General features: G+C 41.2%; 1 protein-coding gene across 4 annotated transcripts in view; it reads left to right on the top strand.

The window, feature by feature from the left end:
* The first annotated feature begins 3,832 nt into the window (after positions 1–3,832).
* Positions 3,833–14,420, top strand: part of AKAP10 (A-kinase anchoring protein 10) — a 79,658-nt gene continuing 69,070 nt past the window's right edge. For 3 of the 4 annotated variants that reach the window (XM_059378771.1, XM_059378770.1, XM_059378769.1), the window contains exons 1-2: positions 3,833–4,115; positions 14,108–14,155. In XM_059378771.1, coding sequence (XP_059234754.1) covers positions 4,028–4,115; positions 14,108–14,155 — 136 coding nt within the window. In that variant the 5' untranslated portion in view covers positions 3,833–4,027. The remainder of the gene's footprint in view (positions 4,116–14,107; positions 14,156–14,420) is intronic. The other variant, XM_059378772.1, reaches the window with a different exon arrangement.

Below are 14,420 nucleotides of genomic sequence, written 5' to 3'. Positions count from 1 at the left end.
GGGGTGTATGTAAGGAAGTCTTTGTTATGCATTTTTAAGAGATTATTGTCATATCTCCTACTTGTTTGGGGTTCCTTTGATGGGAAAAATGTGCACTAAGCTCCCATTTATCTGGCCTGATTAGACACTATAGAAGAAATAAATTACATTAAGCCCCAATTGCTTTTAGCTTTGATTAAAACTAAACTCAGAGGCCACAATTTTTCTTAGAGATAAATTTTACAAAGCTATGGATGCAAATGCTTTTGAGAATGTGAAACACTGGTTTAAGAATTAACCTTTGAGTATTGATGAGAAATGTAAGTTACAGCAATACACATTCTGAGACTTGTCATAAATTTGAGTTTGGTTTTGGCTGCTTACTAATAAAATACAGGGAGCTTTTTTCCCCCTATAGTGTCAAAAGATTTATTTGAATAATTTCCTTGAGGTTATGAATGTTTGATATAGACAACCACATTTGTTAGAATGTTTGCTATAGAACTTTTTGTTCAATTTGTAAAAAGTGTTTGTTATAGGAAATTACTTTTATTCACTGGCTTTGTGATAATTACCTGGCTGATTTTATCTCATTGATTTGTTGTAAATGATACAACTAGTATAAAAAGATCATGAGGGGCCCCCCCTGGGTAGCATAGCCAGTCAAGTGTCTAACTCCTGGTTTTGCTCAGGTGGGGATCTCCTGGTGCGTGAGATCAAACCGTATGTCTGGCTTGGTGCTTTACGTGGAGTCTGCTTGAGACTCTCCCTCTCTCCCTTTGCCCCGTCCTCCCTAAAATTAATAAATAAATCTTAAAAAAAAAAAAAAAAGGACTGTGAGGATTCCCTTAAAATTAGGAATATAATGGGCATGTGGGTGAATCAGTCAGTTAAGCAACTACCTTTGGGTTAGGTCACCATCCCATGGCTGTGGGATCAAGTCCTGCATAGTGTTCCCTGATCTGTGAGGAGTCTGTTTCTCCCTCTGCTTCTTCCCCACCCCAGTTTGTGCACATGTGTTCCATCTCTCTCTCAAAAATAAATAAATGAATAAAAATAAATAAACTAACTTTAAAAAATTGGGACTATCATCAAAGGAATTCCTTCCAGTGAAAATTCATTTTGTTTTATGTGTATATTAAAGTGGCTTTCACAAATTAATTTAGAAATGCAATGCAGAATATCCGGTTTGCCACAACTGCATATTCAGGCGAATGGAATACTCTCGCTTATTTTTATATTCTTGTTTTATTTTAATTTTATTCATCTGTGGATCATCAAATTCCTGCAGATTAAATGGTAGTGTAGTAGTACACTTAACGCTTCCCTAAGCGTATAAACACTTTAATGGGTGATGATTCAGAAGGCGTCTGCACTGCTAGGTATCATGCATTGCCTTCTATTTCCCAATAAATAGACACCCCACGCTGGAATCAGCTGATTAGGTATGAGCTGCAGGTAGAAAGAAAGACAGGAGCAACTAGTATAAGCAAATAGCTCGGAGTCAGACAGACTGTGGAAGTAAGAGTGTGATAGTAGGGGTGCCAGGGTGGCTCAGTCAGTTAAGCATCTGCCTTCGGCTCAGGTCATGATCCCAGGGTCCTGGGATCGAGCCCTGCATCGGGTCCCCTGCTTGGTGGGAGGTGTACTTCTTTTCCCATTCCCCCTGCTTATATTCCCTCTCTTGCTGTCTCTGTCAAATAAATAAATAAAATCTTTAAGGAAAAAAAAAAGACAAAGCTCTTAGTATACAGAGAGCACAGGAGTACCTAAGAAATAATGACAGGGGTGCCTGGGTGGCTCAGTACATTAAAGCCTCTGCCTTCAGCTAGGGTCATGATTCCAGGATCGAGCCCCATGTTGGGCTCTCTGCTCAGCAGGGAGCCTGCTTACCTCCCCACCCCCACCAGCCTCTCTGCTTACTTGTGATCTCTCTCTCTGTCAAATAAATAAATAAATAAAACTTAAAAGAAAGAAAGAAAGAAAGAAATAATGACAGGTATTACCACCTGAGAATACATATTCTGTTGCCCGGAGGAGTAAAGGCAGTTCCAGAATTTCTGCTACGAGACACTCAAGAGCAATAATCACAGTGGAAGGCAGGGCTGGTCCTGCTTTTACATGGATTCTATGCTGAGTTAGAGAAAATGAGAAAGGGTTTGAGATTTGCAGGGATTAAAGCACTCCCCCTGGCTCCTGTCCAGTGATGATATTCAGGGGATTTCTTGCACTCCCCCTTCAGTCCCAGGCAACTAGCCAGTCAACAAATACAAGAAGGCGCTGCCAAGAGACTGGACTCCATGGGGGGAAGAGAGAGAAGGGCCCCCTGCTTACACTTCTGCTAGATCCCACTTAATTCCCTTATATCAACTGCACATCAGCTACACTCTTCCTTGTCTTCAGCCAATCTCGTTGAAGGGCAAGACCTTTGGTTTTATTGGCCACAAGACAGCAGAGTGGTCCTCCTGAGTGCAGGCTGGTTTACAATAGCCCTCTGATCGTGGAAGGACACTGCCCAAATTCCCCTGTGGCCTCTGCAGAGGCCCCCAGAAGATGAACAGACATCCATTCTCAACACCAACTCAGGTCCAGAATACACTCAGGCATCCAGAGCCTCGGCCAGTCTCTCTTGCTTCTACCTGGCCACACTCCCTTTACCCAGGCAGCAAGAGGTTTGATCTTAGGCTCTGGAGGTAACTAAGTTTGAAATCCAGGATTCACCTCTAGTTAGCTTGTGAACTTGGACAAGATACTTTAACGTGCCTAGTTTTCCCCACACCAAGACCCAAGGACTATTCTTAATCTGGAGGCTTTGGCACATTGACTGCGTAGAAAACTTTCAACAAGTATCAGCTGTGATTACAGGCCCAGGACCAAAACAAATCTATTAAGTTGCTCTAATTATATGGTGAAAAGACACCGGGTTTTAGTTACAGTCTCAAACACTGACACTCCATAATCTTGGACAAGTTGGACTTTTTTTTGGTCCCGTTTCCCCAACCGTCACATGATTTTACTGATTTAAAAAACACTCAGTGGACATTTATTGAGTGCTATCTTCTATATTCCTTCCCCAAAGGAGCACACACAACGCTGCAATTATTTCCCAATCAGCGCACTCACCCAGTGGTGAGGAACACTGACTTGATTCCCCTCTGCTTTAGGGATGGATGGAGGGCCAGGTTTACCGGGGAAAAAGCATTTGAACGAAGGTTGAAGGATAATTCACAAGTCTGCCTTGTAATTACTGGTGATGCTTTTATGTTACTGCCCCTTTCAAACTTAAGCATTCGTAGGGATTTGGTTCTGAAAACAAGCCCACTTCTTTTTTTATTGCCGAGGTCACTGTGATTGAGAAAGCCAGTGGAGCCGCATAAAACAGGTTATGCCTCCTCTTCCCGCTTCGAGGAACCGTGACCTCGCGGTATCCGCGCGACTGGGGGTGTGTGTTTGGTCTGCTCGCCTGGGCGAGCACGGGCTGCAGGTGCAGGGTGAAGCTGCTGTAGTTGGCCGTGCCTTTCAGCCTCACTGGAACCGAAAAACGGGAGGGCTAAGGGGGAGCGCAGCAGTGCTGGCCTCGCCTTGTGTACAAGGGCACGCTCTGAGTGCCCACGACCGGACGCCCCCAGACCTGAGGCACCGCGCCATCCACTCCAGGGTCCGGCGGTAGCGGGGAGTGGAGAAGACTCCGACTCCGAGAGGGTCAGTTTTGCGGGGACCGGATCCGCATCTCTCCAACCCTGGCAGCGACGCCGGACCTGGGAAAGGGCACAGGCCGCACGCGCGTAGGATCACGTGGGCGGGCTGGGCGCGTGCCCCCGCACCCACGAGAGGAGGCGGGGATGGGGGCGGGGCCGGCGGGTCGGCCTCCCGTGAAGCCTCGCGCGGGGAAGGACCGGAACTCCGGGCGGGCGGCTTGTTGATAATATGGCGGCAGGAGCTGCCTGGTCTTCTCGAGGAGGCGGTGGGGCCCACACCCGGAAGAAGGGTCTCTTTTCAGGCTAGTGCGGCGGCCGCTGCGGACCCGGAAGTCCGGGCCGGTTGCTGAATGAGGGGAGCCGGGCCCTCCCCGCGACAGTCCCCCCGCGCCCTCCGCCCCGACCCGGGCCCCGCCATGTCCTTCTTCCGGCGGAAAGGTAGCAGAGGGGGCTCCGGCTGGGAGCCAGGCCGGGCTTCAGGGGCGGCGGTAGGGTAGGTGGGCCTGCACGGGCTCTCCTCCCGGGTGGTGGCGAGGCCCTCGGCCTCCGTGCAGACGCCCCCTGCGTGCCTTGCTTTGCTCCAGGACTCTGCAGGGAGGGAGAAGGTGGCCTCCTCGCGCGAGGTCAGAGGGGAATTATCTCGCTGGTCCAAAAGTGTTTGCCAGAGCCCGTACAAGTTAATGCCTGTTTGCGCAAACCCAGTTTTCGCGTTTGTGTGCTGTGTGTCTATAAACGGTGGATCCAGAAAAAGGAAATTCCTTTAGTACCTTGTTACGGAAGTCTCTGACTTTTCAGAATATTGAGGGTTTTATATCTAAAAGCAACATGTGAAAAAGCTCTTTTCTTCAACTGGTGCTATTTTCTAGTTTCCCCTTTTTTGGGGGTGGGGTGGGGGATCCTGCAGTTCCTAAATAACATTACTTACTGCTGAAAGTTCCCTAATGAAGACTATTTCTTTTGATTACTTAGCAAGTCAACTTAACTGTTGGAACGCTCACTTTGTAAACGAAATTTCTGATTTTCAATTTTAATAGCTGCCCAGTTTTTAAGAAGAGGCAGTTTAGTTTTGATCCTGGATAAAGTTGTGTTGCATTTAAAGTATATATCCAGAATGAACAAGTGTAGGTCTTTTTGGGTGATAGTGGTTCTTTAAGTTTTGTTATTTAAGAGAAAAGGTATTAGAGGAAAAAAAAAAAAAAAACCAAAACACTAAACCTTATCAGAGGCTTGGGTTCACATGACTGCTCTGCTACTGTCACCTGGGATAAAAAAAGTGTTAACCCACTTTTTTCTCCTCTCTCAACCAAGAATTAGGTGGTTCCTAAAGGCCCCATTCAGATATGAATTCAAGAATTCTTTTTTAAGTACGTGCAGAGTTTTAGTAACTGATGTCATGGTGAGTGAATGGTACTGTGAGGAATGAATGAAAGCTCTGCTGAATGAAGGAAACCTGTAAAATGGTACAAGGAAGCTTTGTTGATAATGTACCTTGGTGTAGTTTATTGCTGTAATTTGTTTGACAGTGTTGAAGTGGTTTTTTTTTTTTAAAGGGGAAAGAACGCATTCTGTGTATAATGAGGCAGATTGCATGTTACATAATAGACTGTTGTCTCTGTCCGACAAATACTTTTGAATGTCTGCTGCTTGGCAGGCACTGTGTTAGGCCCTCATTATTAAGCACTGAACAAGAAAATGTCCCTGCACCTATGGACCTTATTGTCTGCTGGGGCAGACAGACAATACATTTCTCTTTTAATACCTGTGTGTATTTACAAATTGATAACATGACAGAGATGAGGTGAGAGGAGAAGCATATTTTGGTTTGATGTTAGAGAGGGGCCTCAGCAGGTGACCTTGGAACTTAGAGCCAAGGGCTCAGTAGGAGGTACGAGAGGCTAGGGAAGAGCATGTTCAAAGGTTGTGAGTCAAGAAAGAGTTTGGTGTCCTTCAAGAAAGGAAGGAAGGCCACTGTGATTTGGGCTTGGAGAGGTAAACAAGATTCAGAGCTTTGTAGGCCATAGTTTGGTTTTCTTTCAAATGCAGAGACATTATTTCAGTTTATTATTATTCTTATTTTTGGAAGAGAGAGAGCACCAGAGGGGTAGAGGAGAGGGAGAGAATCTTAAGTAGGCTACATGCTCAGTGTGGCGCTACTTCGGGGCTGGATCTCATGACCCTGAGATGGTGACCTGAGCTGAAATCCAGTCAGACACTTAACCCACTGAGCTACTCAGGCGCCCCTTAGAATTTTTAAAGAGGAGTGATTTGATATTATGTTATAAAAAGATCATTGTAGTTGCTTTTTGCAGGCTGAAGTGGCAAGAGTAGAAGCTAGATGCTTCTGTTTAGGGATCCCATCCAGTCTTTAAATACCATTTTTAAATACCACCTATATGCGGACGACTCCTGAATTTACATCTCCAGCTTGAATTCTCTCCCGAGTTAGGAATGGTATATCCAACTGTTGGTCCACTTTATACCTCTACCTAATAGATACAGTATATCTGTTGATAGAAATAATAGGCTGACAGATGGCTCTTTGAGTTACTGTACCAAAATTTAACTCCAGATTTTTTGTCACCTCAGTAAATTGCATTTCTGTTCTTTTACTTGCTCAGTCTAAAACTTCAGTACCTTCTTGAACCTTTCTTTCTCTCCTGTATCTACGTAAGCAAATCTGCTAAGTCTACCCCAGAACGTAACCAAATTCAGCATCTTCTCACCATCCCTGACTATTAACTCCCTGGTCTAGGTGGTCATCCCTGTAGATTGGACAGTTAAGTCCTCTGAGAGGATGTCACTCAAATCTCAGCTTAAATGTTAAGAGGAAGCTGGTTTTATGAATGTAGAGAAAACGGGTGCCTGGGTGGCTCAGTTGGTTGAGCGTCTGACTCTTGATTTTGGCTCACATCATGATCTCAGGGTCGTGAGGTGGAGGCCTGTGTTGAGTCCCTAGCTGAGCAGAGAGCCTACTTGGGATTCTCTCTGTCCCTTTCTTTCTGCTTCCCACCCCCACCTCCCCATCCCCCATCCCCTGCCAGCACTTGCTTGCTCACTCGCCTGCTCTCTCAAATAAATAAAATTTTCAAAGGCAAAAAGGAAATAGAGAAAGCAGAGTTATTTTGCTGTAGGCTTAGTTTGGTTTCCCTTCTTCCAACTTTGACCCCTATCTCTTCAAATTTCTCCAGTAGCTTCCTGTACACGGCCCCCTTTAATCTTGTTCTCATTTCTTCTCTGTGTTCATCTCCTGCTCTCCTTTTCCTGTTTTCTGTTTCCTGTTCACTGTTCTTTTTATATTGGCCTCTTTGTTGTCAAATACATTCCTGCCTCAGGGCCTTTGCACTTATTTTTTTTTCCCCTCTGCCTGGAAACCTCTTCCCACAGGTACCCACTATTTTATTCTCTCATCTCCTTGACATCTTGGTGAGGCTTTGTCTGTCCATCCTACTTTTAACATTGCAGTCCCCAGCCCTTGCACTCCTGTCTTACCTACTTTCTCCACAGCATTTATCACCCTCTACTTTTCTATGTATTTTATTAAGATGGAAGCTGATTTTGTTCACAGCTGTATCCCCATGTGTAGGTCAGTTCCTGGGCATAGTTAGGAATTTGGTAAATATTTGTTGAATAAATGAATAAAAACAAAAAATATCTGCTAGTAAAAAGTGCTGAGCAGGGAATTTAAACTGATGTGGGAGTAGATCACAGGACAGCAGTATTTGTTCAGATAATAAAGGAAGGCTTGTCTGAGAAGATGGTATTTAGTTTGAGATCTGAGTGAAGGGAGAGAGCCAGCCTCACAAAAGATCAAAGGAACTGCATTCTAACCAGAGAGAACTAGAAGTACAAATGTCTGAAGGCAGCAATAGCTGGGTGTGTTTAAGGAACCTGAAGAAGGCTGGAACTTAGGGGGTATAGGTTATGCTTTGAAGACAGAAATAGCTTAACTTGAAGAAGTGATTGGAGTGAAGAAAAACTGGGAAAGTTTTGGGCTTACAGCATGGGGCAGGAAGAATTAAGAACTGTTTTTGGCAATTATGACTTTGTGTAACAGACATCCATGTGGATACGTCAAGGAAGCAGTGGGATGTATGAATCTATAGTTCTAGGAAGAGGTCAGAACTTGAGATACGGTTCTGGCTTTAGAAATATTTTGCAGGGGTACCTGGGTGGCCCAGTCGGATAAGCCACTGCCTTCAGCTCCGGTCATGATCCCAGGATCTTGAGATCGAGCCCCTGCATTACGCTCCTTCCTCAGCAGGGAGCCTGGTTCTCTCTCTTCCTCTTCCTGCCACTCCCCCTGCTTGTGTGCTCTCTTTCTGTGTTAAATACATAAATAAAATCTTAAAAAAAAAAAAAAACATTTTGCATAACTGATGATTAATGACATGGGACTAAATGAGATCGCCTAGAGAATACATAAAATGTGAGGATTAGTTATGTTGAAAGGCTAAGGGTATTATAACAAAGATACACTGAAGTGTAATGGTTCAAAAAAGATTTTTTTTTTTTTTATTACTCTCTTGAATTTAACAGTCCAAGTTTATTGGGTGGCTTTGCTTCACAGTCATTCAGGGATCTTTCCTCCCATATTGTCACACATCTTTCCCTTGGGGTATGGTCTGTTGTCAAAGCTGGGTCATAGCCCCTTCTGACTATCCTCTGTCCCCTGATCCATGGTAAGGAGGAAAGAGAAGCTTTGGCAGGAAAGTGGCACAAAATTATTTCTATTCATATTCTGTTGGTGAGAAGTTAGTCATATGGTCATAGATAACTGCAAAAGCTTCTGGGAAATGTAGAGTAACTAGCCAGCTAGTAGCTAGCTAATAGGCTACAGTCCTCTTGCTAGAAAGAGGAAAATGAGTTCTGTGGCCAGGTAGCATTTCCTGCCATACTGTACACAAGAACAGAGCCTTGGTGAAAGTTCTGGAGTTAAGCCAGCTTTTAGAAGTTAAATTGAGGGGCACCTGGATGGCTCAGATGGTTGGCCTTTAGCTGCCTTTAGCTCAGATCGTGATCTCCAGGTCCAGGGATTGAGCCCCATATCTCTTCTGGTTCTACAGAGGTCTGCTTCTCCCTCTTCTTCTCCCCCTGCTTGTACTCTGTCTGTCTGTGTCTCTCTCTCTCAAAAGAATAAATCTTTAAAAAAAGCTTTTTAAAAAAGTTTAATAGAGGAACATGAGCCATTGGCAAAGGGGAATCAAAAATAAAATACCAGGGGCACCTGGGTGGCTCAGTGGGTTAAAGCCTCTGCCTTCGGCTCAGGTCATGATCCCAGGGTCTTGGGATCTCTGCTCAGCGGGGAGCCTGCTTCCTCCTCTCTCTCTGCCTGCCTCTGTGCCTACTTGTGATCTCTGTCAAATAAATAAATAAAATCTTTTAAAAAAAAAAAAAGGTAAATGCATGGAAAAAGATATACCTTAAAAAAAAATACCATGATATCATGGAAGCTAAGAGAAGATAGTGTTTAAAAAAGAAGGGTGTGTTGTGTTGAATGTCACTTGCAGGATCAAGATGAAATAACTACTTAGTTTGATAATGTGGAAGTAATTGATGACTTTTTAGAGAGGTATCAGTATCAGTGGAGTGGGTTGGAGGGAGAAGGTGAAGTGTGGAAAGTAGCAAGAGTAAAAACACCCTTTTCAAGAAACTGCAGTGAAAAGGAACTAAAAGGGGCTCTTGGGTTAAGGGATTTTTTTTCTTTTTTTAAGATAAAAGGTGCTAGAACATGTTTGTATGGCGATAGAAATGATCTGGTAGAGAGGGAGAAAATGATACAGAAGAGAGAGGTGTTTCTTGAGGGAGTAAAGTTCTTGAGAACTCCTGAAGGATGGGATTAAAGCTTGACTCTACCAAGATTTGGTTAGGTTATGCTGCCGTTGGGAATGGCAGTTGGTAGGACCGCTTATATAAAGTTTAAAAACCTTCAATCAATGCTATATGTTGTTTATAGATACAGAAATATGTTAAAGAGTAAAACTGTAGGTGGAGACAATAATCTATTTTATGAAATTATTTCCCTGGGGAAAAGGGGGAATCCAATCAGGGAGAGAATTAATTTTCACATGCATGTCTTCTTTTGAAAAATTTTTATAAGCAAATGTAGCATAATCTTAAGATTGGATAAACCTGAGTATTACTCAGATTAAATTCTAGTATTGTCTTTGTTTTGGATGTTTCATAATACAAGGAAATACAGAAACAAGAAAAAGTATAGTTAGCAATATAGAATAATGTAGTTGAAATAAACCTAAATCAGTAGTCACAATAAATGTAAATAGGCTTAATTCCACTAAAAGACTGTATGGCTAAAAGACAAAAAGTTAGGCTGGATAATAAACCAAAATCCAGCAAAAAACTACTGGGAACACAACTAAGACATAAGGACATAGAGAAATTGAAAATAACTGGATGGAAGGATATAGCAGACAAATGTCAACCAGAAGAAAGCTATGTGGCAGATGACATACTTGAAACAACAAAACATTATCAGGGATAAAAAGATGACTGCATTATGATAAAATAAACAGTAGTAGGAAGATAAATCTCTGAACTGCTTTGCACCTAATGTCAGTCTCAAAATACATAAAGCAAAATATACAGAATTACCAGGAGAAATCAACAAATTTACACAGTTTTAAGAATGATCTTCTTCAGACATCTAGAGCAGTAATCACAATAAACAGAAATGGGCTGTCCCAGTGAAAAGACTAGATTCCTCCTATATGCCATTTAGTATAAAAAGGATCATAAGAAGGTTAAAAGTAAAAGGATGGGAAAATATATCAGGGATATTAGACAAAAAGAAAGCTAATACAGTCTTCACAATAGCACAAAACAAAAAGGGAAATTTTAAGTTTTGGAATGGAAAGGAGACAAAGGAATCGTTAGTCCCAGATAACATAATTGCATATATAAAAAAACTGAAGAAGATCTACACTCGTACTTTTAGAACTCATAAAAGTTAAAAGAGTTCAGCTGGGTTTTAAAAATATGTGTGTTTATATGGGATTATTTAAAACTCAGTTTTACCACTATATGCCAGTAAAAACAAAACTAAAATCATTATAGAGTTTACAAAACCTAATTTGACATGAAAGAAGACCTAGATAAATGGAGAGGTATACTATGTTCATGGATAGAAAGACTCAATCCCAGAAAGATGTGAACTCTCCCCCACATTAATCATTCAGTCAGTGCTACTTTAAAAATTCCTGTGGGGGTTTTAGGATCAGGACAAGTTGACCCTATAATTAATAGAGCAGGTAGTTTTGTAAGAGAATAAGGTAGAGGACTTGGCCCTGTCAAAGGCTGATTATATGGTTAAGTAATTAAGACTGAAATTAAATGTCCAGGAACAAACCCATGTATGTATGAGAACTTGGTATATAAAGAGTTCCTGTTTAGTTGAGAAAGGTTGGACTAATCAGTAAGTGATGTTTGCTGTCCCTCTGGCAGAAAAATAATTAGGATTTTTCTATGTCGTATCATATACATCAGGGGTCAGTTAATTTTCTGTACAAGACAAGATGGTGTCCTTGTAGCCATAGATTATATGTTAACAAATGGACATGGCTGTGTTAAACTAAAACTTTATTTATAAAAAACTGAAGGTGGGCTTGATTTGGCCCATGAGCTGTAGTTTCCCAATATCTGACAAACAAATAAATACAGGTAGATAAGAGCCCAGAATTTTAAAAAGCAAAATTTGAAATCATATGGAAGAAAATACAGAGGGGAAAAAAAAAATCTGATCCTGGGCTAGGAAAGTATATCTTTAAGACATAGGAAAATACAATCCACATAATGTAAATTTGGCTACGTTAAAATTTAAAGCTTCCATACAGTAAAATACACATAAGGTATTTGCAACACCAAGGATTAACATCCAGAATATGAGTGGAATTTCTGCAAATAAGTAAAGGACAAAGGAATTGAATAGCCAGCTCATAAAAGAAGATACCTAAATACCCAATAAATACAAAAGGATATTTCCTCAGAGGAACTCAAGGAAATGAATTAAAAATTCCATCAAATACCATTTGAAAAATATTAATTAAATGTCCACTTTCATTAAAACTGCCCATCATGGTTACCTCTTAATTCCACTTACAGTGTTTTATCCGAGAGAAGTTTTTTTTTTTTTAAAGATTATATTTATTTATTTGAGAGAGAGAGAGAGCACAAGCAGGGAGAGGGGCAGAGGGAGAAGGAGAGGCAGACTCATGGCTGAGCTGGGAGTCTGATGTGGGGCTCGATCCCAGGACCTGGAGATCATGACCTGAGCTGAAGGCAGATGCTCAACTATCTGAGCTACCCAGGCACCCCTCCTAGAGAAATTCTTACATATAGACTACATAGGAAGACATGTACTAAAATGAATAAATAAAGGTGTATTTTAGAAATTCAGCAGCTAAAATGAAAGAACTAGAGTTACATGAATGCATCAGTATAGACAAGTCAAATTATGGGATGAATACAAGTTTCAGATATATGTAGAAGAATACTATTCATGTCATTTTTAAAGATCTATAGGATAACTGCGTGTTTTACACTCAGGTAGTAATAGTCTAAAAACATAAATGGTAGAAAACACATCCAATTTAGGGCAGTATTTATCTCTGGGAAGGGAAGAGTAGTGGGATCAGGTAGTGAGTAAGAGGACCCTTTATATAATATTTAGGGGGAAAAGGGAAGTAAGGCAAAACACTAATAATGTGGTTATTGTTGGATTGTGTGTGTACTTTTCTGTTTCAAGTATTGACGAGATCTGATTGATGAGAATGTATTGAAGGTGACAAAAGTGGAAATGTAGAGGTATGTTTTAGTGGTTAAAATCAGTTGGTCTTAGAAGTGTGTTGGGTGTGGGAAGTAAAGGAGAGACATGTTAAGAATGACTCCAAGATTTTTGGCCTGAGAAACTGGGGTGGGAGTGTCATTCATGAGAAAAATGAAAAGTGAAGTAAACCAGGTTTGGGAAGAGATGGTATGTTCCATTTTGGACGAGTGTAATTCTGGAAGAGGATGGGTAGATGGTTAACAAAATGAATTTTAAGGTCAGGAAGATTTTAGACTAGAAATAGAAATTCAGGATTCATAGCTTGTCTGTGGTATTGAAAACCTTCAGAATGGGTAAGTTCAGCCAGGAAATACACATGTGTACGTAGTGAAAAGAAAAGGTGCCCAACTTTCTCTGAGAAACTCTCAGTAGGTAGAAGAGAAGTTGACCAGGCAATAAACTGAGAAGGAGCAGCTGGAAACCAGGGAGTCGAGTGCCTTGGAAGTCCAGACAAGTTCATGTTTCAAGTAGGAGAAGCAGTCAGTTTGCAGATGCAACCCAGTTGCTTCTACTACATTACCTTATTATTTTTTTCTTTCCAACAGCAGTGATCAGTACCTGAAATGATAATTTTTGTTCGTGTTTGTCTCCACATTCTTGTATGTAGACTTCTTGAAGACAGGACTGTTCCTTCCTGAGCCAGGACAATGTCTAGCACATATGAGGCACTCACATACTTGTTGATGGATTAATTTATCCGATACTTTGAGAGCTTGTTATTTCCTGCTACTAGCCTTTCAGTGTTGACTGTTTAAGAGCACATGTTGGTATTTTTTATTTTGATAGGCTTTTCATGGTGGGGTTAAAGAAAATTTAATGTTGGAAAAAAAATACAAGAAAAGTAAGGAAGGTTAAAAATAGTCTTATGTCAGATCCTGTAGGAGTTCACGCTTTGCTTAAGCTGCCATGTACCTTCCTTTCTTGGATATTACATTGTTAGCATATTTGCAGTAGAATTTCTACTGTTTTGTATAATGGAGAAGAGACTGTAGCACTTTAAGAGAAGTTGTTAAAGCCTTGAGTATTAGATATTTAGATTATAAATTTAGAATGTTTTTATTTGCTGCTATGAGAGGAATACACAAAAAGTAAGATACGATACACAAAGAACTCTTTTTCTTGAAGACGCATTTAGTGGCACATTTTAATAATATTAGTTAACATCCTAAATTAACCTTGTACCTCGTACTCTTCTGGGCTCTTTTTAATTTTTTTTTCACTCATAACCCTCTAAGGTAGATGTTGTTATTACTGTTCTAAAGTTATAAATCAAGGAAATTGAGACCCAGAGAAGTAAAGTAACTGGTCCATGGTCAGAGGGCTGTGTAATAAGTTGCAAGCTAGATTTGAACCCAGGTATTCTGACATTGTCTCTCCATTAGCACGCTCAATGCTCTTGACCGAACGATGTTCAAGGTTCACTTCCTTTCCCCTGACAACTGTCTCGCCCTGTCCCCCTCCAAGGTGTTATTCCATTGTTGTACAGCTGTGAATATTCATCTGTTAGAACAAAGCTTGTCTAATTTTTACATTGTACAGATGGGATCTTTTTGACCGTAGAAGTTGGTCATGATGCTTTTTTATCTTCCAGTGAAAGGCAAAGAACAAGAGAAAACCTCAGATGTCAAGTCAATTAAAGGTGAGTTCAGTGGCGTTCCATTGTGTTAAAAAAGTGATGTGCTTTGCATTTACAGGCTATTTAAACCTGTTATCTTCCCCCCCTCTTTTGCCATTAATCATCTCTGCCTTCTTTTGTAATTATTTATGATTGTGACTTATTTCCTTGTTCGACCTGTATATTCTTCAGCACCTTGCATATATGATAGGCTTTTGCTAAGCACTTGTTGGCTGTCCTAGTGATATAGTAAACCAATGCCCTCTATTAATCATATGTTTGATTGTTC

The sequence above is a fragment of the Mustela nigripes genome, chromosome 16, assembly GCF_022355385.1.
Source record: "Mustela nigripes isolate SB6536 chromosome 16, MUSNIG.SB6536, whole genome shotgun sequence".
NCBI classification, from domain to species: Eukaryota; Metazoa; Chordata; class Mammalia; order Carnivora; family Mustelidae; genus Mustela; species Mustela nigripes.
Note: the sequence above shows the minus strand (reverse complement) of the source record. Positions and strands in the feature narration are given on the sequence as shown.